Source organism: Pinus tabuliformis, chromosome 4_1 (genome assembly GCF_031772625.1).
Source record: "Pinus tabuliformis cultivar Carrire ecotype Pingquan chromosome 4_1, CPIR1, whole genome shotgun sequence".
In the NCBI taxonomy this organism is placed as follows: Eukaryota; Viridiplantae; Streptophyta; class Pinopsida; order Pinales; family Pinaceae; genus Pinus; species Pinus tabuliformis.
The window spans coordinates 958,891,845-958,917,016 of NC_142303.1; the positions used below are offsets into that span (position 1 = coordinate 958,891,845).

Below are 25,172 nucleotides of genomic sequence, written 5' to 3' on the forward strand. Positions count from 1 at the left end.
CAGCTGATCTCCAACCAAAACTTCTTCCATTTTCTCACACAAACCATGTGAGCAAATTACATAATCTACCACACTTGCTCCATTGTAAGTATTGCAAGTGAAATTACCAGACTTTGCCCATCTAGTCAAGCCATTACAAATGACTAAATCAAAGGCCCCACATAGAGTAAGCAATTGTTCACCAAAGAGATTACAGCCCTTGTCCTTTAAAATTATTTCCCACTGATGATTACTTTCTTCTGTAAGCCAAATAGAGTCACAATCATCTTTACAACAAAGAATGCTAGCTTGCTTACTTGCAGTCCTAGCATTGAAATCACCCACTATAAGGATTTCACCTAGCTGCGAATATGTTGCAATATCCGCTTTTAAAGCTGCAAATGGATCTTTGTGGTCAAACCCTCTACCTTTGTAGATTTTTGAAACCTGTGGTGCAAAATAGCATGCTGCAATTCTGATGTGGTTTCCATTTTCTGATATGGTTTCCATTTTCTGATATTTTAAACCAAATGAATTGCTTATTTGAGTCTTCTTTTTCTAAGTGAATGAGGCGACCTTCTTTCTCCCTTACTAAAACCATAATACCCCCGTGCCCTTTGCCGTTCCCTGCTGCCTTGTTCCACACTGCCATCTTCCAGTGTCCTTCAAACAAAGGTGTCTTGCACCCTTCATGCTCATGTGTTTCTATAAGGCAAATTATGTCTCTATTTTCCTAATGCACACATTTACCTAATTAACCATGTATAATAAAGTTATGGGTGAACTTTAACTTAATAAAAGAATTATAAATGAGTGTCATAAATAATAATGATGAGCTGGAACTTATTAGAATTGAAATAATTTCAAATCCCTAGGAAATTGGTGGGTGCGAGCCACTTGACACAAATCTAATTTTTTAAATTTATTAAAAGTAAATTGGTAGGCAGGGAGCCACTTGGCACAAATATAATTTTTTAAATTTATTAAAAGTCAATGCAACCTAACAAACTCTTTAATACACTATAGCGGTTGATAAACATTAAGACTAAGCATATGTTGAACATATTCCCTTAAGAATCAATATAGACGCTCAATTAAAAAAATAAAAATAAAAAGTCAACAGAGCCTCATCCACCTTGAGCAAATAATTTTTATTTTTATTACATTTTTGGACCCTCATCCACCTTGAAATAAGAAACTTTTAGCAATTTTATTTATTTATTTAATTTTATTACATTTCTGAGTAAAAAAATTCTTGTCATATCCATAACCAGTTATATTATATTATCTAAACATTTTAATTTAATCAAATTACATAGAAAAAAAATAAAAATATTAATTAAAACATTCTAACTCTAAATTATATAAAAATAAAAATTAAATCAACCTATTTCATCATAACTTACAATTAAAATCAATCAAATTTATCAATATGCAAACTTTTCTTACCAAAAAAAATTACACCGTGGGAAACTTGATTATCTTAGATCCCATTAAGATTAACTTACAGGAATAAAGATGTTCTGCGCATGTTTATGTAAGATTAACTTAGACGGATAAATATGTTCGGCTCATGTTTATGTTTATGATAGAAGCCATCATAGCTTCAAACGTGAGGCTTGGTTGAGTAAATGGTCTTGTGGCGAGATGATGTGTTAAGTTAACCCTGTCAGTCAAATGAATAACGAAGTTCAGTTCATTTCCCCATAAATACGAGATTCTGTCCATATAAGGAGCGTTGGTTCAAATTCAGAACTCTGTCAAAGTTCAGGAACGTATGGATTTGGAATTAGTTTACACAAATATGTTGCAGACTACTCCTTTTTGTTTTTCTATGTCACAAACGCACTCTAAACACAAGTATGGACTCTCCAAAAGCGGGCACAACACAGTTGAATATCAGCTTTGGAGTTGGAGTTGGAGTAGGAGTAGGAGTAGAAATTCAATTCAAGCGATAAACAAGAACAAAGAATCTGTGATGAAGAAGATGACATTGCCTGTACTCGATCAGGAGCAAAAGGCAGATGTGAATATGGAACAAATCAATTTGGATGATACTGATAACTACGCTTCTCTCCTTCAAGGCTGTGCCCAAACCAAAGCCCTGCTAAGGGGTCAGCAGGTACGAGGCCATTTTCACCAACCTAGCGTCTCTCTCTTTGCAAAATATGAAAATGTGGAGTATGCAGGCAAATTGTTTTGAAAAATCGTTCCCCGAGTTTTTTGATTGAAAGATAATGAGCTTTCAGGCAATGCAAATGCAAACAGGTACATACCCATTTGATTAAATATGAAGGCAAGCTTGGCGTTTTTGTCTGGAACAACCTTGTCAGTATGTACAATAGATGTGGAGATATAAAGAGTGCACGCGAAGTGTTTGACAGAATGCCTCAACCAGTTCTGGTGTCCTGGAATTTGATTATTGCAGCGTGTGTTAAAAATGGTCGCAATGAGGAGGCCTTAGAATTATATGAGGGAATGCGGGAGCTTGCTGTGAAACCCAACCAATACACCTTCGGAAGTGTCCTCAAGGCGTGCACTATTCTTGTGGCTCTGGATCGGGGTTTGGAGATTCATAAGCACATCATTGAAGCTGGACTTGAGTTGCATGTCTGTGTTGGGACTGCGCTCATTGAATTCTATGCCAAGTGTGGTAGACTTGAAGATGCCAGCATACTTTTCAAGAAAATGACTGAGAGGAATGTGGTGACATGGAATACAATGATCTCAATTTATGATCAGAATGGACAAGGCGAGGAAGCCCTAGAATTGTTTTGCAATATGAGACTTGCGGGTTTAAAACCTGACAGGTTCACCTTTGCCACTATTCTCACCTGCTGTGCCAGTCTAGCCCTTCCTAAGCATACTCAAATTGTTCATGCTAATATCATCAAGACAGGAGCTGAGGATATTTTCGTGGGTAGTGCCCTTGTAGATGCTTATGCAAAATCCCATAATGTAGAGGATGCACGGCAAGTGTTTGATAGTTTGTCTGACAAAAATGTTGTTTCTTGGGGTGCTATTATTACAGGATACACCCAAAATGGGCTTGAGGGAGAGGCCCTCAAGTTGTTTTGTAAAATGAAAAGGTCAGGTATCAAACCAGACCAGTTCATCTTTACCAGCATGCTAAATGCATGTGCCGGCATGGTATCCCTGAAACATGGGGATGCAATTCATTGTCTAATTATTAAGACTGGTTTTGAATTGGATATGTTTGTTGGCAGTGCTCTTATTGACATGTATGCTAAGTGCAAAAGCACAGTTAATGCACAACTGGTGTTTGACAAGTCTTCTATCCGGAATAATGTCATGTGGAGTGCTATGGTTACGGGGTATGCCCATATTGGACATGGGGAAGAGGCCCTCAAATTATTCTCCCAAATGCAGTTGACAGGTCCAGAACCAGACCAGTTCACGTTCAGCGGTTTGCTTAGAGCATGTACAAGCGTAGGGACTCTGGAAAATGGCAAGCAGATTCATGCGTATATCATCAAAACTGGATTTGAGTCATGTTTATTCGTGGGGACTAACCTTGTTGACATGTATGCCAAGTGTGGTAGTTTGTTCGATTCAAAGGATGTCTTTTATAGAATGCCTGAACGGAATGCAATCTCATGGACTGCAATGATTGGAGGGTATGCTCAGCATGGTCATGCCAAGGAGGCTCTTAAACTCTTTGAGCAGATGCAGTGGGAAGGCATAAAGCCAAACCAAGTTACCTTCCTCTGTGTTCTCTCTGCATGTAGCAATATGGGCCTAGTGGATGAAGGTCTTAGCTATTTTGATTCCATGAGTCAAGTTCATGGTATCTTGCCAAAGATGGAGCACTATGCATGCGTGGTTGACCTCCTTGGACGTTCTGGCCACCTGGATGCAGCTAAGAGGTTTATTACTGATATGCCCTTTCCCCCTGATGCTTCTGTGTGGCAATCCTTGCTTGGTGCATGTAGAATCTATGGGAATATAAAGCTGGGAGAATGGGCCGCACAATGTATCCTTGAATTGAATCCACAATACCCCGCAACATATGTCCTCCTGTCAAACATATATGCTGCAGCTGGCAGATGGGATGATGTGGAAAAAGTAAGGCAGATGATGAGAGATAGAGGGGTAGTTAAGGAGCCAGGGTGCAGTTGGATTCAGGTCAAAGACAGAGTACACACATTCTTTGTGAGAGACAAGTCTCACCCACGTAAAAAGGAGATATATGCAAAGCTAGAGGAATTGATCGAGCTTATTAAAGGTGCAGGGTATGTACCTGACACAGATTTTGTATTGCATGATGTTGAAGTGGAGCAAAAAGAAAATTTTCTCTTCTATCACAGTGAGAAGCTTGCCATTGCTTTTGGGCTTATCAGTACCTCACCAGGGACGTCTATTCGAATTGTCAAAAATCTCCGTGTCTGTGGTGATTGCCATAATGCGGCAAAGTTCATTTCTAAGATTGAGCAGCGAGAGCTTATTGTGAGGGATGCCAGCCGGTTTCATCATTTTAAGGATGGGATGTGTTCTTGTGCGGATTACTGGTAACCTCAAGTAAAACATGCAAAGCAAACTGTGGTAAAATGGGTAGCAGATTCAACTAGCTGCGATAATATTGATGTTGAGGGGATTATTTATACCAAGATATTGCTCATCCTAAGATCTTTTGAAGGTGCATCTTGGGATAATATTCTGTTGGGGAAACACGTGTCCCAACTTACATTTTCATGATTAATTGTTTATTTGTAATTCCGTTTATTGACCCAATAAATGTATTCTTCATTCTAGCTTTCACAAATAATTTTCACTGTAAACATTGCTTCTCTTTCAGAATTTTTGTATTCTAAATTTATAACTGAGGGCCTTTTTGTGCATGTGAATAAATTGAGGCAAGCAGCAAACTGTACTTTGTCTTCATCGAGCATTCAACTAGTACTTGGTATGAAGAAGTCAAGCAGGTTTGACCAAGTCTTGTAAAATTCACCCTTCTTGAACTAGCTTTCAAAATACAGTGGTTAAATTTCACTGGTATTTACTTTTTCTTTCTTTATTTAGCCATCATACATCAGCAATTTTTATTTGGTTGGTATTTACTCTTTTTTTCCCCTTATTTAGCCATCATATACCAACAATTTTAAAATCTGCACATCATTATTGATGTCTACTTAATTCTTAAAATCATCAAATTAATGTGCACTTGTCTTCATGGAGCATTTAACTAGCACTTGTTATGAGGAAGTCAAGAAGGTTTGATCAAGTCTTGCTAATTGTACCCTTCTTAAAATAACTTTCAAGGTAGTGTGGTTAAATTTGACTGGTATTTACTTAGGACTACATCTTGTTTTCAACATGGAACTATTTAAACGCCACTGACGATGAAAGAAAATTAATGCACATACACCTAGAGATCCACAGGACACACAACCAGGTTCTATGACTCCAGTGACTAAAAGTTGAATCATGGAAGCTCATAGAAGACAGACCAAGTAGTAGGAGACATTGTTATACAAATTTATGTAGGTAGAGCAGCTGCCGTATAAAACCTAAATGCTTAAAACATTCTAACTTTAAATTATATAAAAATAAAAATTAAATCAACCTATTTCATCTTAACTTATAATTAAAAACAATCAAATTTATCAATATGCAAACTTTTCTTACCAAAAAAATTTACACCTTGGGAAACTTGATTATCTTAGATCCCATTAAGATTAACTTAGAGGAATAAAGATGTTCTGCGCATGTTTATGTAAGATTAACTTAGACGGATAAATATGTTCGGCTCATGTTTATGTTTATGATAGAAGCCATCATAGCTTCAAACGTGAGGCTTGGTTGAGTAAATGGTCTTGTGGCGAGATGATGTGTTAAGTTAACCCTGTCAGTCAAATGAATAACGAAGTTCAGTTCATTTCCCCATAAATACGAGATTCTGTCCATATAAGGAGAGTTGGTTCAAATTCAGAACTCTGTCAAAGTTCAGGAACGTATGGATTTGGAATTAGTTTACACAAATATGTTGCAGACTACTCCTTTTTGTTTTTCTATGTCACAAATGCACTCTAAACACAAGCATGGACTCTCCCAAAGCGGGCACAACACCGTTGAATATCAGCTTTGGAGTTGGAGTAGGAGTAGGAGTAGAAATTCAATTCAAGCGATAAACAAGAACAAAGAATTTATGATGAAGAAGATGACATTGCCATATATTACAATACCTCCAACCTTCATATTTTCATGACCGCCATTCCTGAACCTTGTGTCGTCAGTTCATTTTTACCTCCAAAAATCATTTGCTTCATTTCATGTCATAGATGTGGGATATATCAAGGCCCTCCTACAACGGGTCACTTCTTGTCGACATAAGCTCATTATCCAAGAAGTTGACTTAGAAACGCCCTTTCAGTGCTTTGAAGCTTGTTTACATTAATGGCAAGTTTCTCACTTCCGGTGACAGGTTGACATCAATGGCCTTCGATCGAAAGATTTTGTGTGGTGTTTGACATTGGATCATGTATTCACACCACGTGAATTGTACTGTAGTGCCTTGAGGATCGTTATCATTATTGGTGATTCATCTCGCGTCTGTTAACAACTCACATTATTGGCTGGTAAACAAGCGATGTCTTTCCATGTTCGACTTCAAAACATCTCATCACAAGGTTTGACTTGTACATCGAGCGAAGATTGAACGAGTTTGAAGACCCTGGATCTAGTTTCATTCATCTGGGCTGCGATATATTCAAGGATACAAAAAGATCAAATGTACAAAGGCTCTACATAGATGGTCATCCTAATCATGGATTGCGACTCTATATCTGTAGAATCACGACTCTGTATCTGCAGACGACTATCTAATCTATGTACATGAAATGAAAATTTATAAAGTTGAGCATGGGAATGCCTCCCTCAGCTAGATCATGAAAAATCATATTATGATGATGTATTGTATTGTTACTTATGCAGGTCACCTTCCAATTCGAAATTTCGGATCCTCATGATAAAGCATTTCACCCGACATGAATATTTACGACCTCATGCTTTAGGGAACAACTGTTATAGACATATTTGGGCACATCAACCCCAAACTTATATGTCGATGTATTAGGGCTCATCGACCCCTAAAAGAGTTGTTTCATACCCTAAAGAAATTTAATCATCTGAATACATCATTCCCCAAAAGTTCTATCTCAGAAATCATCCAAAAAGTGCCTAAACTAAACCATGCTGACTGCTACACTGGAAAAGTGCGATGCATACTGACTGCTACACTGTCAAAGTGCGATGCATACTATTTAGGCCTTCTATAGGGTGCGATGGGCGAGGATGGACAAATTTCCGGGACAGTTTGTTAGTTGGTTGCTCATGGAATCTTCTAGAAACTTCTCCTGTGCCACTTGCCTCTCTGAATTTGCCCAAGGATGACCAAGGGAATTAGGAAACCATCTCCAATTCCCCTCTCTTGTGGAACCAATTGTAACAAGTGGAATGACACTAATCAATCCCCATAGATGACTCACCCTCTTGCAAACATCTATAAAAGGATCTCCCATTCAAGAGATTAGAAGGCTGAATTGTTGTGAATTGCAAGTGCGTGCTACTATTTTTAGTATTGAGGAGAGAGCATTGCATTCTTGTTGGTGTGTTCTTGCTAATTCATGAGGTGAAGAAGGATTGATGTTGGGAGGATGGCACTGGATCAGACAACTGGGTTGTAATTCTCCTTATTATTAATAAAGTTCTTCAGGATTTTTCCCAATTGATTGTACAATTGTGAATGCTTTCATTTGTTCATTATATATCTGATTCTGTAATGTTTATGTTGTAATAGATCACGATGCTTTGACAATTCTTTGTTGCTGTACTTGTGCAAGTACTCTCCAAGCATGTTAAGTACGGAGATGAGTTACTGGATCTGCCAAAGGAGAGAGAGATCAGGCAAGGGATCAAGCGAAAGTTGCAGGTTGGTTTTATACTATCTTTCTCTTATCTGGTACACATAGGAAAGATCATTGAACTACTTTAAACTGTTGTTTCTAGGGTAGCTGCCAAACCTAGAGGGTTAGTCGTTCAACAAGACACTAATTTTCCCAGAAACAGTCTTGCCAATTTCTACTGCAGGTTCGTGTTAGGGTTCTCTCATATCGCTTGGTTTTCTACCTTGAAAGTTATTTTAAGAAGGGTGCAATTATCAAGACTTGATCAAACCTTCTTGACTTCCTCATAACAAGTGCTAGTTGAATGCTCCATGAAGACAAGTGCACATTAATTTGATGATTTTAAGAATTAAGTAGACATCAATAATGATGTGCAGATTTTAAAATTGTTGGTATATGATGGCTAAATAAGGGGGAAAAAAGAATAAATACCAACCAAATAAAAATTGCCGATGTATGATGGCTAAATAAAGAAAGAAAAAGTAAATACCAGTGAAATTTAACCACTGTACTTTGAAAGCTAGTTCAAGAAGGGTGAATTTTACAAGACTTGGTCAAACCTGCTTGACTTCTTCATACCAAGTACTAGTTGAATGCTCGATGAAGACAAAGTACAGTTTGCTGCTTGCCTCAATTTATTCACATGCACAAAAAGGCCCTTAATTATAAATTTAGAATACAAAAATTCTGAAAGAGAAGCAATGTTTACAGTGAAAATTATTTATGAAAGCTAGAATGAAGAATACATTTTGGGTCAATAAATGGAATTACAAATAAACAATTAATCATGAAAATGTAAGTTGGGACACGTGTTTCCCCAACAGAATATTATCCCAAGATGCACCTTCAAAAGATCTTAGGATGAGCAATATCTTGGTATAAATAATCCCCTCAACATCAATATTATCGTAGCTAGTTGAATCTGCTACCCATTTTACCACACAGTTTGCTTTGCATGTTTTACTTGAGGTTGCCAGTAATCCGCACAAGAACACATCCCATCCTTAAAATGATGAAACCGGCTGGCATCCCTCACAATAAGCTCTCGCTGCTCAATCTTAGAAATGAACTTTGCCACATCATGGCAATCACCACAGAAACAGATATTTTTGACAATTCGAATAGACGTCCCTGGTGAGGTACTGATAAGCCCAAAAGCAATGGCAAGCTTCTCATTGTGATAGAAGAGAAAATTTTCTTTTTGCTCCACTTCAACATCATGCAATACAAAATCTGTGTCAGGTACATACCCTGCACCTTTAATAAGCTCGTTCAATTCCTCTAGCTTTGCATATATCTCCTTTTTATGTGGGTGAGACTTGTCTCTCACAAAGAATGTGTGTACTCTGTCTTTGACCTGAATCCAACTGCACCCTGGCTCCTTAACTACCCCTCTATCTCTCATCATCTGCCTTACTTTTTCCACATCATCCCACCAGCCAGCTGCAACATATATGTTTGACAGGAGGACATATGTTGCAGGTATTGTGGATTCAATTGAAGGACACATTGTGCAGCCCATTCTCCCAGCTTTATATTCCCATAGATTCTACATGCACCAAGCAAGGATTGCCACACAGAAGCATCAGGGGGAAAAGGAATATCAGTAATAAACCTCTTAGCTGCATCTAGGTGGCCATAACGTCCAAGGAGGTCAACCATGCATGCATAGTGCTCCATCTTTGGCAAGATACCATGAACTTGAGTCATGGAATCAAAATAGCTAAGACCTTCATCCACTAGGCCCATATTGCTACAGGAAGAGAGAACACAGAGGAAGGTAACTTGGTTTGGCTTTATGCCTTCCCACTGCATCTGCTCAAAGAGTTTAAGAGCCTCCTTGGCATGACCATGCTGAGCATACCCTCCAATCATTGCAGTCCATGGGATTGCATTCCGTTCAAGCATTCTATAAAAGACATCCTTTGAATCGAACAAACTCCCACACTTGGCATACATGTCAACAAGGTTAGTCCCCACGAATAACCATGACTCAAATCCAGTTTTGATGATATATGCATGAATCTGCTTGCCATTTTCCAGAGTCGCTACGCTTATACATGCTCTAAGCAAACCGCTGAACGTGAACTGGTCTAGTTCTGGACCTGTCAACTGCATTTGGGAGAATAATTTGAGGGCCTCTTCCCCATGTCCAATATGGGCATACCCCGTAACCATAGCACTCCACATGACATTATTCCGGATAGAAGACTTGTCAAACACCAGTTGTGCATTAACTGTGCTTTTGCACTTAGCATACATGTCAATAAGAGCACTGCCAACAAACATATCCAATTCAAAACCAGTTTTAATAATTAGACAATGAATTGCATCCCCATGTTTCAGGGCTACCATGCTGGCACATGCACTTAGCATGCTGGTAAAGATGAACTGGTCTGGTTTGATACCTGACCTTTTCATTTTACAAAACAACTTGAGGGCCTCTCCCTCAAGCCCATTTTGGGTGTATCCTGTAATAATAGCACCCCAAGAAACAACATTCTTGTCAGACAAACTATCAAACACTTGCTATGCATCCTCTACATTATGGGATTTTGCATAAACATCTACAAGGGCACTTCCCACGAAAATATCCTCAGCCCCTGTCTTGATGATATTAGCATGAACAATTTGACTATGTTTAGGAAGGGCAAGACTGCACAACAGGTGAGAATAGTGGCAAAGGTGAACCTGTCAGGTTTTAAACCCGCAAGTCTCATATTGCAAAACAATTCTAAGGCTTCCTCGCCTTGTCCATTCTGATCATATATTGAGATCATTGTATTCCATGTCACCACATTCCTCTGTCATTTTCTTGAAAAGTATGCTGGCATCTTCAAGTCTATCACACTTGGCATAGAATTCAATGAGCGCAGTCCCAACACAGACATGCAACTCAAATCCAGCTTCAATGATGTGCTTATGAATCTCTAAACCCCGATCCAGAGCCACAAGAATAGTGCACGCCTTGAAGACGCTTCCAAAGGTGTATTGGTTGGGTTTCACAGCAAGCTCCCGCATTCGCTCATATAATTCTATGGCCTCCTCATTGCGACCATTTTTAACACATGCTGCAATAATCAAATTCCAGGACATCAGAACTGGTTGAGGCATTCTGTCAAACACTTTGCGTGCACGCTTTATATCTCCACGTCTATTGTACATACTGACAAGGTTGTTCCAGAGAAAAACGCCAAGCTTGCCTTCATATTTAATCAAATGGGTATGTACCTGTTTGCATTTGCATTGCCTGAAAGCTCATCATCTTTCAATCAAAAAACTCGGTGAACGATTTTTCAAAACAATTTGTCTGCATACTCCACATTTGCATATTTTGCAAAGAGAGAGATGCTAGGTTGGTGAAAATGGCCTCGTACCTGCTGACCCCTTAGCAGGGCTTTGGTTTGGGCACAGCCTTGAAGGAGAGAAGCGTAGTTATCAATATCATCCAAATTGATTTGTTCCATATTCACATCTGCCTTTTGCTCCTGATCGAGTACAGGGACATTTAACTAGATGACTTCTCACCTGGATAACTTCTCTTGAACATGTCAGCGACATTGAGATGAATTGGTAGCGTTAACCCCAAAAGATGGGTGGTATGAAAGACCAATGGTATGATGTCTAGTGAACGGAATAACCCAACCCAACTCAATCATGGAGATGAAGTGAAAGTGTCATGTTCAAGAGCGACTTGCTACCATAAACTCTTCAAGATTTTTCCCCTTTTTCCCTAGTCATTGTTCACCAGTACCTCTTTATTTTTGTCAAGCTTGAGGAGGATAACATATTCTTGTTCTATAATTCACCCTTCGGGCAGACCCATCGCTATTTGATTTTTTAACGAGTCTAGCGACAGTGAAACTCGGTCTCGTCTAGATAGACAAGTTTGTCGGTATTATTTTAACAAGTTTAATGACGAGGATAACTCGGTCCTTTTCATGTTTAGAGAGTTTGAAAAAGGGACGAAAAGAAAACTCCATAAGTTCTTTTTTGTAAAATAATCCCTCAGGTCCGAAAAAGGATAAAATAATATAGGAGGGATGATGTTTCCAATACTTTAACGAGCTGAAAAAGACAAGCGTTCGATAATCTTTTCATGTTTAACGAGTCTAAAAAGAGTTTAAAGAGGACTCTGTAGTTTTCTTTTCATTTTTGAATCAAAGCTCGAAAATAAGACAAAAGGTTTGCTTGGTGGTCAAAGATGCTTAATTCACCGTTTAACACATCAGATTCTGTCGACAGTTGTTCAACCTGCTCAAAACTCCATCAAACTGATTAAAAATAGATATTTATGGATGAAAAATGAACTAAAACTAACATTTACTTGAAGTACATGGAAAAGTAAACATAAAAAGTAGTTTTAACATTTCATTTTCACCATTTCATTTCAAATATTGGATTTGGAACTTTGAAGCGGTTTTCCCCCTCAAAGTTCACCAGTCGATTGCGAGAGATTCTGTGGACCATTTCTCACGCCGTCAGGACTAGGTAGGAGCTATTCTTAAGCTCTTCATTTTCATTCCATCTTTTTTCAATTCTGGGCCAGTTTTTTCACTTTTCTGGGCCTTGGGGGTTTGAATATTTCGCTATCCAATCATCGCACCTTGCCTATATTGAAAAGTACGATGCATACTGGGTTGCCAACAGGCCAGTGAGTATGCATCTCACCTTGTTCAAAGGCTAGGTGCGATGTGCGCAAAAGGGCAATTTTGTACAGTGTTTTTTATCAAAATTTTACTTGTTTTTGCTAAAAAATGGATCCTAACTCACTTAATGTTTGTATTTCAGATATTTGTTGGATCAAGATGGTCGTCACATGGCGAGAACGAGAACATGAAGAGGAGAATATGGTTGCTTTACATGACCAGGGCATAGTGGCTACATTAAGGAACTGTGGTTTACTGAAGTTTTTCCGCATATCTAGCATGAGACAATAGATAAGTTTGCTGCAGTATCTTCTTCATGCTTGGGATCTTATTGGCCAGGTATTCTAGATCAGGGGTAAATCCATTCCTTTCACGATCGAGGACATTTATTTTCTGACAGGTTTGTTGAGGCATGGTGCCTCTCTTTTACTATCAAGATTTGCTCGTGGGGGCGAATCAGTGAAAGATTACATTCGTCAGTTCTGCAGAGATGGCAAAATTAATATCCAGGGTGTTACTAATCAACCTTTGAGGACCATTCTATTTACCTTTGCGAGATTGGCTAGCAATGCGGCCTTACATTTAGCAAACAGATCCTACATGCAGTATGCCTTGGAATGCCTGGAACCGAAGGTGTTAAATTGGTTTGAGGCAGTACTTCTTGTCATAAAAGACCAGCTATTCAAAGTAAAGACTGGAAGAACCAAGAACTTTGGTTATGGATCCATATTGACTGCTTTTGCTTTGGAAAGAATCCCACTAATGCAATCTCAAAACATTTCACTGGGATTGCCTGCGCCGAGAGAACCACGGATGCAGAGATGGGTGGACCTTATAGCTAGGCATGTTGGCTAGTCACAGGTCTCCTTTTCATCTACCTTCTTTGAGTGGTTCGACTGCTAGGAGATGGTGTTTGCGGAGTATCTGTATATCGGGATGGATTTCCGAGGCGATTTGAATTTGGGTTTACCAGCAGGTGAGTAGTGGAGTGCTATAGGTATAATAATTTGACCACATCTTTTCTTTTAGTTTTCTATTGTTTTTGTATTTTTTATTGTTACCAAGACTAAATAAACTCATATGTGTGTGCAGATATTGGACCAGTTCGACCAGTGGCACGCCCACGAGAGGAAGATGCTCCAGCGGGTGAAGCTGTAGGGAGAGCAGTCCTTAGGGACCTGGACATAGCGGAGACCCTTGCACAGCTGCAGGATCAGATAGAGGGATTGACTCTTGGCATTCTAGATGTTCGGACTGACGAGTTACCTATGAGGCTACAACGCCATACTACTGGTGTACTGAGTCGTTGGACTAGGCTCCTGCGCATGATAGCATAGGCGGTGACATGTTATCATCAGCATCACTAGTCTAGGATGTTTTTTTGCATTCATTTTGGGTTTCTGGGTCAGATGACCGATTTTATCTTAGACACAAAACATTTTGTGAAGACTTGTAAATAGCTATCTATTTTGACTTTTGGAGTTTTATTTTGGCTAAGTGATGAAATCCTATGCAAATGTTGATGTAAAATGCTTTCTTTACATATGCTGCAAATGTATATTTAACACATAATTTGCTAATGAATCAGTCAATGTGTTTAAGTTTCTGGAAATGTGTTGATATTCAATGAAATCAAAATGTCTTTCCAAAATCCTAAGTCTTAGGAACATGCAATGAATAGCTGGGTTTTGGACGGAATAAACACCAGTGAGTTGTAGAATGACAAGTTGTGAATCTAGCCTGACAATGATCCGGCGTATGCCACGTGAAATGGCATCAGAGAGGAGTTCAATCAATGCACTATACTCAACGATGTTATTCATCGATCAACCAATACATATCCCCCTGAAATTCACTAACTCGCCACTTGGAGCGAAGATGGCCCAAGCTGCAGAGGATAGGTTCTGCATGCTATGACTAGCTCCGTCGGCATACCCAACAAATGGTTCCAAAAAGTTTGACATCTGCAACAAATGTGAAGTGGATTACCTAACCAAAATGACAACTCTAAAAGAAAACACACAAAAAATGCAATGAAAGCATATGTACAGTGAATTTTACTACACTTAATCAAGCATAGTAACGTTTGAGATACAGCCTGTTTCAGGGCTGCGACAATGGAATTCCATCATAATCGACTAACTCATAGGGTCCTTTTTCAACACATGTTTAACGATGTAAGGGCCCATGCATAATGGTTCAAATTTCCCTGCTCCTAATTTGTCAGAATCCTAATCATAAAGTAAGACCAAGTCACCTTCTGAGAAGACACGTGGCTTAACATTTTTGTCATATTGTGCTTTGATGCGTTTCTTATGTGCTTCGTTAGCCAATGTGACATCATGACGGGTTTCATCCAAATGGATTAATTCCAAGAAACGAGCTTCCTCTTTAGAAGTTTCGGGTAGTAGGTCAATTGCGAGCTTGAGGGATGAGATTTCACACTGAATTGGTAAAATTTCTTCTAGACCATACACCAACTAAAAGGGCGTAAATCTGGTCGCATTTCTCACCGAGGTTCGGTATGACCACATAGCTGAGTACAGGATTAAATGCCAATTCGATTTATGGACTCCAATCATTCTTTGTAGCATGCGCTTAAGGACTTTGTTGATTGCCTCAACTTGTCCGTTAGCCTGCGGATAATATGGAGTAGAACTATCATGGGACAGTCCTAATTTGGTAGTTAACTCGATCATCATGTGATTGCGAAAATGCGACCCATGATCTGTGACTATAGCCTGTGGCACACTGAATCTAGAAACTACATGATTGAAAAAAAAAGAGCAGCCATTTCGCCACTGTTGTTCAATGTAGGCATCGCCTTGGCCCATTTGGTAAAGTAGTCGATAGTGACTATAATATACCCATGCCCCCTGGCCGAGGTGGGGTTACATGTCATGAAATCAATGCCCCATTTCGCGAATGGGCCAATAGCAACTACTGGATGCAGTGGTGCAGGTGGTAATTTGGTTTTACGATCGAAAATCTGACAAGCATGGCACTTTCTCACTGCAAGTATGCAATCTGTGAAAATGGCTGGCTAGAAGTAACCAACTCGTAAGATTTTTTGTGCAGTTGCGTAACCAGATAGATGCCCCCCACAAGCACTTGAATGACATTCATTCAAAGCTTTTTCAGCCTCCTCATGCGTAAGGCACCTTCATAAAATCATATTGACACCACGACGATAAAGTGTATCACCAATGATCAAATAATCTTTGGCTTGGTATTGAATACGTCGCTGTTTAGAGCGAAAGGTGTTAGGCCTAAAAGCTTGGGTCTGGAGATAGATTAGTATATCCCCATACCACGGATCACTTGACGATATTAGAAACAGAGACTCATCCACGATTGATGCTTCTGATGTTAAATCGTTGGAGGACGAGGGAAGGTCGCAAAGTAACTCTGCAAAGACGAGAGATTTCTTTGATTTGGATTTGATGAATTCCAGATCAAACTCTTGTAAGATGACTATCCATTTGGAATATTTGCCCCCCAGCAATTGACGTGACAGGATGTATGTCATAGGGTTGCAATCTAACACAATGGTAGTTTTGCGAAGGAGAATATAATGGCAAAATATCTGTACTGCTTGGACGGCTGCTAAAGCTAACTTTTCAATGTAAGAGTACTTGCTTTCTGTATCATCAAGATTGCGAGTTAAATAATATATAGGATGTTCAATTCCGTCATCTTCTTTCACTAAAACCATACCGATGGTTTTATCTACAGCGACGAGATACAGGTAAAAGTCTTTTTGATAGTTTGGGGCATACATTAATGATGCTTTTATTAGGGAATATTTGAGAGCATCAAAGGAAGCTTGTGCAACCTGAGCCCAATGGAAGGGTACCCATTTTTTCTGTAGGTTTTAACCCCGTACAGAAATTACCTGCATACAAATTCTAAAACACAGAAAAATAAACAATGCGAGAGCATAACACATATAACACATATACACAGAGATTTTCCCACTGGATCCCAAAACTGGGACTACCAGCTTGATTTTTCATTATGTTCCTTTCAATGTTATAATACATATTTATACATCCCGAAGCATTCAATACTATGGACCGAAAACCATCACATCCAATACCATGGACTAAAAACTATCGCGTCCAATACCATGGACCGAAAAACCATCGCATCCAAAAAACATGTGCCAAAATTATGCACGAAACTGTAGGTGGGTCCGCCCAACCTAACCTAGGGTCCAAAATCAAAATTTTCCAGGACGCTGCCCTGGATCCCATAAAGTGGGGTTACAGGTATCCCTCAAACCCCCTGTTAACTACGTGGAAAGAATATAACACAACCCAACATTCTCCCACTTGTTGTTTTCTTTCCACAGGGGGCCACAGGAGAGCTTAGTCACTTTTCCATCCCTGAAACACCCATTGTTTCTCTACACCAGGAGAAATTCTCAGAGCTCATAGATTTTGTCAATGCATCTGCAGTATTCTTCAAAGTGTCCACCTTTACCAGCAACATCTTTTTGTCTTCTATCATATCCCTCACAAAGTGATACTGAACATCAATGTGATTTGTCTTTGAATGATAAGCAAGGTTCTTTGCCAAAAAAATTGCACTTTGGCTGTCACAGTGTATCCTTATAGCTCCCTGTACTAACCCCATACTTGAACACAATCTCTGCAACCAAACTGCTTCCTTGCTTGCATGAGTGGGTGCCATGTATTCTGCCTCTGTAGTTGATAGTGCCACTACAGATTGTTTCTTACTCATCCAACTGACTGCACCTTCAAATAGGTTAAACACATACCCACTTGTAGATCTTCTTTGATCCAAATCTCCAGCCCAGTCTGCATCAACAAAGCCATGGATATCCAAAACTCTGTCCAATCCTGGTCTTCCTTGGTAGCACAAACTATAATTACTAGTGCCACGCAAATACATGAAAACCTGCTTCACTATTGTCCAATGCTCCTTCCCTGGTTTTGACATAAACCTGCTCAATACTCCCACTGCATGTGCAATGTATGGTCTAGTATAGACCATTACATACATCAGGCTACCAACTGCTCTTGCATATGGAACATGGGACATATCATCTTTCTCTTCTTGTGTCTTGGGACACTGTTCAGCAGATAAATTTACACCTACAGGAATAGGAACCTTCACCAATTTATTATCCTACATATTAAAGCTATGCAATATTGTCTCGATATACTTCGTCTGGTTTAACCAGAGCTTCCTCTTTTCCCGATCTCTTTTAATTTCCATGCTCAAAATATAGTTTGCAGCACCAAGATCTTTCATGTCAAATTTGGAGGACAATTGGGTCTTCAAATCCTAGATAATTTCTTTGTCATTTCCAATCAACAACATATCATCCACATACAAGATCAAATAAATAACATGGTCACCAATTAATTTAAAATACACACAATGATCTGCTTTGCTTCTGCTGAAGCCAAGTCTCTGTATAAATGTATCAAATTTCTGATACCACATCCTTGGTGACTGTTTTAACCCATACAAAGGCTTCTTTAACTTGCATGCCAATTCTTTCTTACCCTTCACCGCAAAACCTTCAGGTTGCTTGATGTAGATCTCCTCTTCCAGATCCCCATGAAGAAACGCTGTCTTCACATCCATCTATTCTACCTCAAAATCAAAAGCAACAGCAACAAATAAAAGTCATCTAATAGAAGTTACCTTGGAAACATGAGAATCACCAAAATCAATTTCCGGCACCTGGGAATAACCTTTTGCTATCAACCGAGCTTTGTATTTCTCCACCTTTCCTCCTACATTTGTCTTCTTCTTGAACACCCATTTGCTGCCAATGGGTTTCCTTCCAACCGGCAACTCCACCAGATCCCAAGCCTCATTTTTGTGCAAAGATGCCATTTCATCAACCATGGCCTCTTTCTAGAGTTTTTCATCCTCTGAATCCACTGCTTCCTTCACAGTTCTGGGATCATCATCAGTAATAGATAAAGAAAAATTTGAACGGAAAGCAGATGGACTATACCTTTCTGGCTACCTTCTTTCTCGAACTGATCTTCTTACACCCAGAGTTTGTGGCTCTTCATCTTCTGATTCCTCATCTGCTGTAGAGTCTGATTCTTCCTCCTTTAGCTCAAACTCTATCTTCTCAGATTCCTTTGGCTGGACTTCATGTTTAATAACATCTTTCACCTATCTGAACACCACATCTTGCCTGTACACAACCTTCCTTGTTACTGGGTTCCAAAGCTTATAACCCTTCAAACCATCCTTATACTCAATAAAGATGCATCTTTCAGATTTACTATCCAACTTGGTTCGTTTCTCCTTTGGAACATGTACATATGCATCACATCCAAATACCCTCAGATGTGAAAGAGAGGGTTTCTTACCAGTCCATACCTCTTGTGGAGTTTTATCCTCCAAAAGCCGATGAAGATGATCTGTTGACCAGGTAACATGCTGTCTCCACCGCCTCTACCCAGAATTCCTATCCTAACCCGACACCACTGAGCATGCTTCTTGCCCTTTCCATCAACGTCTTGTTCATTTTTTATGCAACTCCATTTTGCTGAGGTGTATATGGAGTAGTCTTCTGCCATGTTATAACACACTTCTTACAGAATTCTTCAAATTTTTTACTGCAAAACTCTCCACCATTATCTGTCCTCAACACTTTTATATTTTTCTCTGTCTGGTTTTCCGCCAGAGCCTTGAATTATTTAAACCTGTCAAAGACTTCAGATTTCTTCTTAAGGAAATATATCCATCTATTCCTTAAGAAGTCATCTATAAATGATACATAGTACACAGACTTACCCAGTGATGGAACCTTCACAGGTCCAAACACGTTACTATGCACAAGCTCTAATATCTGTTTCGCCCTCTTACTTCCAGAGGGGAAACTTACCCGATTCTGCTTCCCATATACAAAATTTTCATAGAAATCAAATTCTAGAGAGCTATTACTCATACTTTCTACCATACCTTTACCATGAAGTATTCGAAGGCCCTTCTCTCCAATATGTCCAAGCCTTTGATGCCACAACATGGTCCTCTCTCCATAGACCACTAGATTTTCAGCGCCACTTTCAAGAACCACAGAACTATTGCAACCATCAATAACAGTGTTACCTTGCAGCTTGTACAGAGTTCCAGTTTGAACTCCCCGCATCAATACTAGTGCTCCCCGAACCATCTTGTAGGTATCCTTCTCGAACACTATTTTTACACCTGCATCATCCAGCTTGCTTACAAAAATAAAATTTCTGGCCAATGTAGGAATATGTAGAACACCCGGAAGTGTTCTAACCCTTCCACCTTGCAACTTACAACTTTACTTTTCCGCGACCAATGATTTTAGCCTTCCTGTCATACCCAAGAAGACATCACCACCATCATATTTCTCATACTCGCAGAACCAATCTCTATGGGGAGTGAAGTGAAATGATGCACTTGAGTCAATAAACCATGCCTCATGATCTACATGTGTACTTAAAGAAGCCAAGTCCACATCCCCACCTTCATCTGAGGTGGTTTTCGCCTCTGTAGAAGAAGCATCATCAAATCCATTTCCTTTATTAGGAGCTTTAGATTTACAGTCCATTTTGAAGTGCCCTTTCTTTCCACATTTCCAGAACACCACCTTTACCTGTTTTCCTAGAGATTTAGATCTCCCACTCGATGACTTATTTTTGTTTCTGTTCTGGGACTGTCCTCGTATAGACAAGGCATCACCATTTTAGCTCTCCATATTTTTCCGTCTCATCTCCTCTGTCAACAAGGATGAGACTATTTCATCAAAATGCAAGGCAGTTGCATTGCTACCTATTGCAATAACCAGACTATCTCACGAATCTGGTAGAGAACAAAACAAACTGATGCACTTATCTTCATCTAAAATTTTAATATCAACAGATGCTAACTGACTTACCATAGTATTAAACGCTTTTAGATGCTCTGTCACCGAGTTTCCATCTTTCATCCTCAGGTTATACAGTTTTTTCCATAGGAACAGTTTATTCACCAAAGACTTAGATTGGTACAAAGTCCCTAACGTGTCCCACAAAGCCTTTGCTGTAGCTTCCCCTGATACATTCAGGAATATTAAATCTAAGACAAACAATTGTATTGTTCTCTTTGCCTTCCGATCCAACTTCTTCCATTCTTCATCGGTCACTCCCGTTGGTTTAGTACCTGGATCTACTGCGATCCACTGATCTTTATCCACCAACAGATCCTCCATCTTGAGTTTCAACAACTCAAAACTTTGACCATTAAATTTCTCGATCTCTATCTTTCCACCGCTTGCCATCTTCTTTCACCACCAGAATCGATCTCACAGATCACCCACTGAATAGGGTCTACCACAGGCCTGAGCGAAACCCCTCAGCAACAAAGGCGCCCCCTTGAAGCCAAAAACTTGGCTCTGATACCAAATGTAGGTTTTAACCCCGTACAAAAATTACCTGCATACAAATTCTAAAACACATAAAAATAAACAATACGAGAGCATAACACATAAAACACATATACATAGAGATTTTCCCACTGGATCCCAAAACCAGGACTACCAGCTTGATTTTTCATTATGTTCCTTTCAATGTTATAATACATATTTATATATGCCGAAGCATCCAATACCATGGACCAAAAACCATCGCGTCCAATACCATGGACTGAAAACCATCGCGTCCAATACCATGGACCGAGAAACCATCGCGTCTAAAAAAAATGTGCGAAAATCATACACGAAACTATAGTTGGGTCCGCCCAACCTAACATAGGGTCCAAAATCAAAATTTTCTGGGGTGCTTCCCCGGACACCAAAAAGTGGGGTTACGGGCACCCCTCAAACCCCCTGTTAACTATGTGGAAAGAATATAACACAACCCAACATCTTCAAAAGACATGTATAACCTTTAGCAAACTTAGCATAATTTGGAATGAACCTCCTCAAAAAGTTTGCCTTCCCTTGAAGTCTCTTAATCTGTAGCAAATTGGAAGGTGGAGGCATGTCAAGAATTGCCTGAACCTTTATTGGATCGAGTCGAATTCTGTCTTTAGAAACTACAAAATCAAGCAATCGACCAGAGCCGACACAAAACACACATTTGTGCGGATTGAGTCTTATCTTGTAGTGTCGACAACGTAGAAATATGGCTCTCAAATGCTACGGTTGATCAGTCCGTTTCGCGAATGAGCAGGCAGATCGTCTAGATATGGTTGAACTATGTGCTTGATTTCACGAAAATCATAATTCATTGCCCTCTAAAAAGTTGCCCCTGTGTTCTTCAAACCGAAAGGTAATTTATGATATGCGAATGTGCCCCACAGACATATAAATGTGGTTTTTGATTGGTCATGTGGGCGGATATTGATTTGATTGTATTCGAAAAATCCATCCATGAATGAAAAGATTTCGCATTTGGCACATTCATCAACAATTTGGTTGATAAAGGGTGTAGGATAGTTGTCCTTCGGACATGCTTGATTTACATCCCTATAATCGACACACACTCTAATTGTCCCTTGTTTTTTCATCACAGGAACAATATTTGATACCCAATTAGTGAGAGGCACAGGGTAAATGAAGCCAGCGTGCAAAAGTTTTTCAACCTCTGTTTTAATGGCAGTGGCTTTCTTTGGATGAACAGGTCGAAGCCGTTGACGTACTGGTTTGACATCAGGATACATCTTGATTTCATGCTCAACAATGCTTGAGTCAATGCCTGGCATCTCCTCATAAGACCATGCAAAGACATCTCTGAATTCACGAAAAAGAGCACAATAATTTTCTAGTTCTGATGGAGAACAAGATTTGCCGACGTGAATATTTTCTACAACATTGGGTTTGGTCGAAATATTTATGGAAATAGTTTCTTCGATGTTAGACAGATTTCGCTCAGAATCGACTGTATTTACAAAATTGAATAAAAAATCAACAATTGAAGGGTGATTGAGTTCTTTTGAATAATCTTCATTGTCATCTCGAAGGTGGGAATGATGATGATAATCTTCCCACGACATCTCTCCTATCATCATTGATTGGATGATTCCTTCATCTGTAGAATGTATATGAGACCAAGGATCAGAAGAGGTTCCATATTCTAAGGACCTATCTACCCAAACACTTGTTGAGTGTGGATTCGGGTTTGCCACACAAGCCTAATAGATTGATTGCTATAAAGATTTGATGGGGCTTGGCGGCAATGCCTCGCGATGATCATCACTCTCAAAATAGTTGGAACTCTTCTTAAACTCAGATGATGTAGAGGAGATCATGTTGCAGGTTTCCATTGTGGCCACTTCCGCGAAACCAGATGGAGACGGGAGGGAAAAAGTACCCATCAAGGAAGGATCTTTTAGGAGACCTACTCCAACATTTTGAAGTGATTGTGAATGTCCATGTATTAATGGAATGCTTCCAGTAGCTTGTGAACTATTAGCAAAAAAGGCTAGTTGGTCGACAACTGTGATTCCACCTTTGAAGGGAAATGCAATCATTCGAAAGTATGTGGACACAACTGCAGCCATAGCATAAACCCAAGGCCTTCCCAGTAAAATATTGTAATCAAGGAGTCCATCAACGACCTCGACTTCAATATCTACTGTTTTTCCCTCTAGTTCTACTTGCAACATACTTAAAATCCTATATGGAGTGTACTTTCTTCCATTGAAAGCTTTTAGTGTTGTTGTTGATCATGACAAGGGTGGTGAACCAAGAGTTTTCCAGCAACTCATTGACATAATACAGGTAGATGCCCCCTCATCAATAATGGTTTGATGAAAATTTTTGTTGAGGGCTTTTACCTGTATAAAGAAAGCTAATTGTGCTGGTAACTGTGGTGTATACCCTGTATGATTAAAGACCACAAGATTGGAATCCGTAGGATCAATCCCACCTATCGCTGATAACAAAGCCTGCTTTTGGGAGGGACAATGTTGCAATACCTCAAGTGTCGACATAGCGGAAGGTGATTGAGCCAGATCCTCCACTATATTATAATTTTGGGCTGCTCGAGCACGAGGATTAAATGTTGATTTATGTACAACTCCCTTCGGTGGCTTAATTGTTAATTCAAGAATAATCGGTGGAACAACTTCTGGTGAAGTCGTGGTCGAAGTACTAGGTTGATCAGTAGCCTGGTTGTTTGATGACGATGGATTCCCATAATATTTATTCATGGTTGATACCAAAACATCATTTTGCTTATTTGCGATGGATAACATTAACACTTGGGATGTGGAAGCATTATTTGTGGCAACCAAATGTGTTTCTGGGTTCGGAAATGGATCTGTCAGCAACGCTGAGGTATTCGAAGCCTTTAACAGTTTCGAAACTTTAGATCGATGTGTACAATCTCTCGTAAAATACTTGTCATTGCATATTAAACATGGATAACGAGGTTTCTTTGTCCCAGTAGGGGCTTCAGATGATTTTTCAGGAGTGGAATTCTCCTGTTTCTTCTTATTATTTTCCCCTTTTTCTTGCCTTCTAGTTGCTTTTGATTTTTTCCCTTGTCAGATGACACAACATTAATCTCAGAGGCAGGAGTATTTTCGGATGAATTTGCATTTTGACTAGAAATAGCAAGAGCTTGACCAGATGGTCCTCTCGCCGTTTGTGTGCTCGAGGAACCGATCACGCTGTCACCAGCATGAGAGTCCCTACTTGATTTTGGAGGGGGTGGAATGGTAAAAGCTGGTCTAGGAGCGTCAAGAATTTTGTCATAGAGTGTGCCTGATTGTGTATAAATTAGATCCAAATATTGGGCACGAGCAATGACTTTCTCTTATGTGACAACTCCTCCTTTCGCCACATCCTCAGTGATAGATGGCAATAAGGACTTTATAAACCACTCAGCTAAAAGCTGATTAGGAACATACGTCTTTACCATTCGATGATGATGATGCCACCGAGGAATATGATCAGATATGTGAGTGGAAGTAGTCTGTTTAAAGTTGGTAAGAAGTTCTGTTCCAGTTTTGTACCTGATAGGTAATTGAAAGTGAGTTAGAAAGGTAGTGGCAAGAATGGTGAAGTTATCAAAAGAAACTCTAGGCAATTCAATATATTATTTTGCTGCTGGACCAGTGAGTGTTCTCTGGAAAATACGAAGTCTAATCGAATCATCATTCAAAGTGTTAGATGAGCACCACAAATGAAAATTCATTACGTGATTCGATGGGCCTTCTCCTGGATTTCAATTGAACTTTGGAATGTCAGATGGGAGTTTATGTAGAATCGCTGGGCACCAAGGGGCGTAAGCAATTGGATCATTTGTTAGCCAGTTCAAATCTGGTAGTTCTAGAGTTGCTACAAACGACTACTGTTGATTCAGGTTGGGTGGAGCATACCCAGGATAAGATGGAATCGCTTGAGTAATAGGTCTTTGCATACCAGCATAAGGCATCTATTGCTAATAACCTTGATAAGGTCGTTGGATATAACTAGTATAAGGTAGTTGTTGATAACCAGTTTGGAAATATGGTTGTCTGTAACCGGCAAAGCCTTGTTGCCTAGATCCTTGATATGTTTGATATTGTCCCATACTAGTTTGAGCTTGGGAACCAAGTCCAAACTAGGGTTGGGACTGCTGGAATTGCGGTTGTTGATATTGCGCCAGCCACAGTTGTTGGACCGTTT

General features: G+C 39.5%; 1 protein-coding gene and 2 pseudogenes across 2 annotated transcripts; 1 reads left to right on the forward strand and 2 right to left on the reverse strand.

The window, feature by feature from the left end:
* The first annotated feature begins 1,522 nt into the window (after nt 1-1,522).
* Nucleotides 1,523-5,387, forward strand: LOC149179342 (pentatricopeptide repeat-containing protein At2g03880, mitochondrial-like). 2 transcript variants are annotated; one of them, XR_016258266.1, is made up of 3 exons: nt 1,523-2,101; nt 2,248-4,636; nt 4,862-5,387. XR_016258266.1 is itself a non-coding variant. In XM_089420605.1 (2 exons), the coding sequence occupies exons 1-2, from the start codon at nt 1,757-1,759 to the stop codon at nt 4,510-4,512; spliced, it is 2,610 nt and encodes an 869-aa protein (XP_089276731.1). In that variant the 5' UTR covers nt 1,523-1,756; the 3' UTR covers nt 4,513-4,751. The 2 variants fall into 2 exon arrangements, 1 of the variants encoding a protein (XP_089276731.1); XM_089420605.1 differs by lacking the exon at nt 4,862-5,387 and having other exon boundaries at nt 2,248-4,751.
* A 3,395-nt stretch (nt 5,388-8,782) lies between these two features.
* Nucleotides 8,783-9,545, reverse strand: LOC149179343 (pentatricopeptide repeat-containing protein At1g08070, chloroplastic pseudogene; annotated as a pseudogene).
* Nucleotides 9,434-10,256, reverse strand: LOC149179344 (putative pentatricopeptide repeat-containing protein At5g52630 pseudogene; annotated as a pseudogene).
* Between the last annotated feature and the right edge of the window lie 14,916 nt (nt 10,257-25,172).

What these genes read in the sequence shown, in the direction of transcription:
- LOC149179342 (XM_089420605.1), top strand. Translation starts at nt 1,757, where the DNA reads ATGGATTTGGAATTAGTTTACACAAATATGTTGCAGACTACTCCTTTT. An exon ending in CCCTGCTAAGGGGTCAGCAG is followed by an intron (nt 2,102 to 2,247) that starts GTACGAGGCCAT and finishes AAATGCAAACAG; the next exon opens with GTACATACCCATTTGATTAA.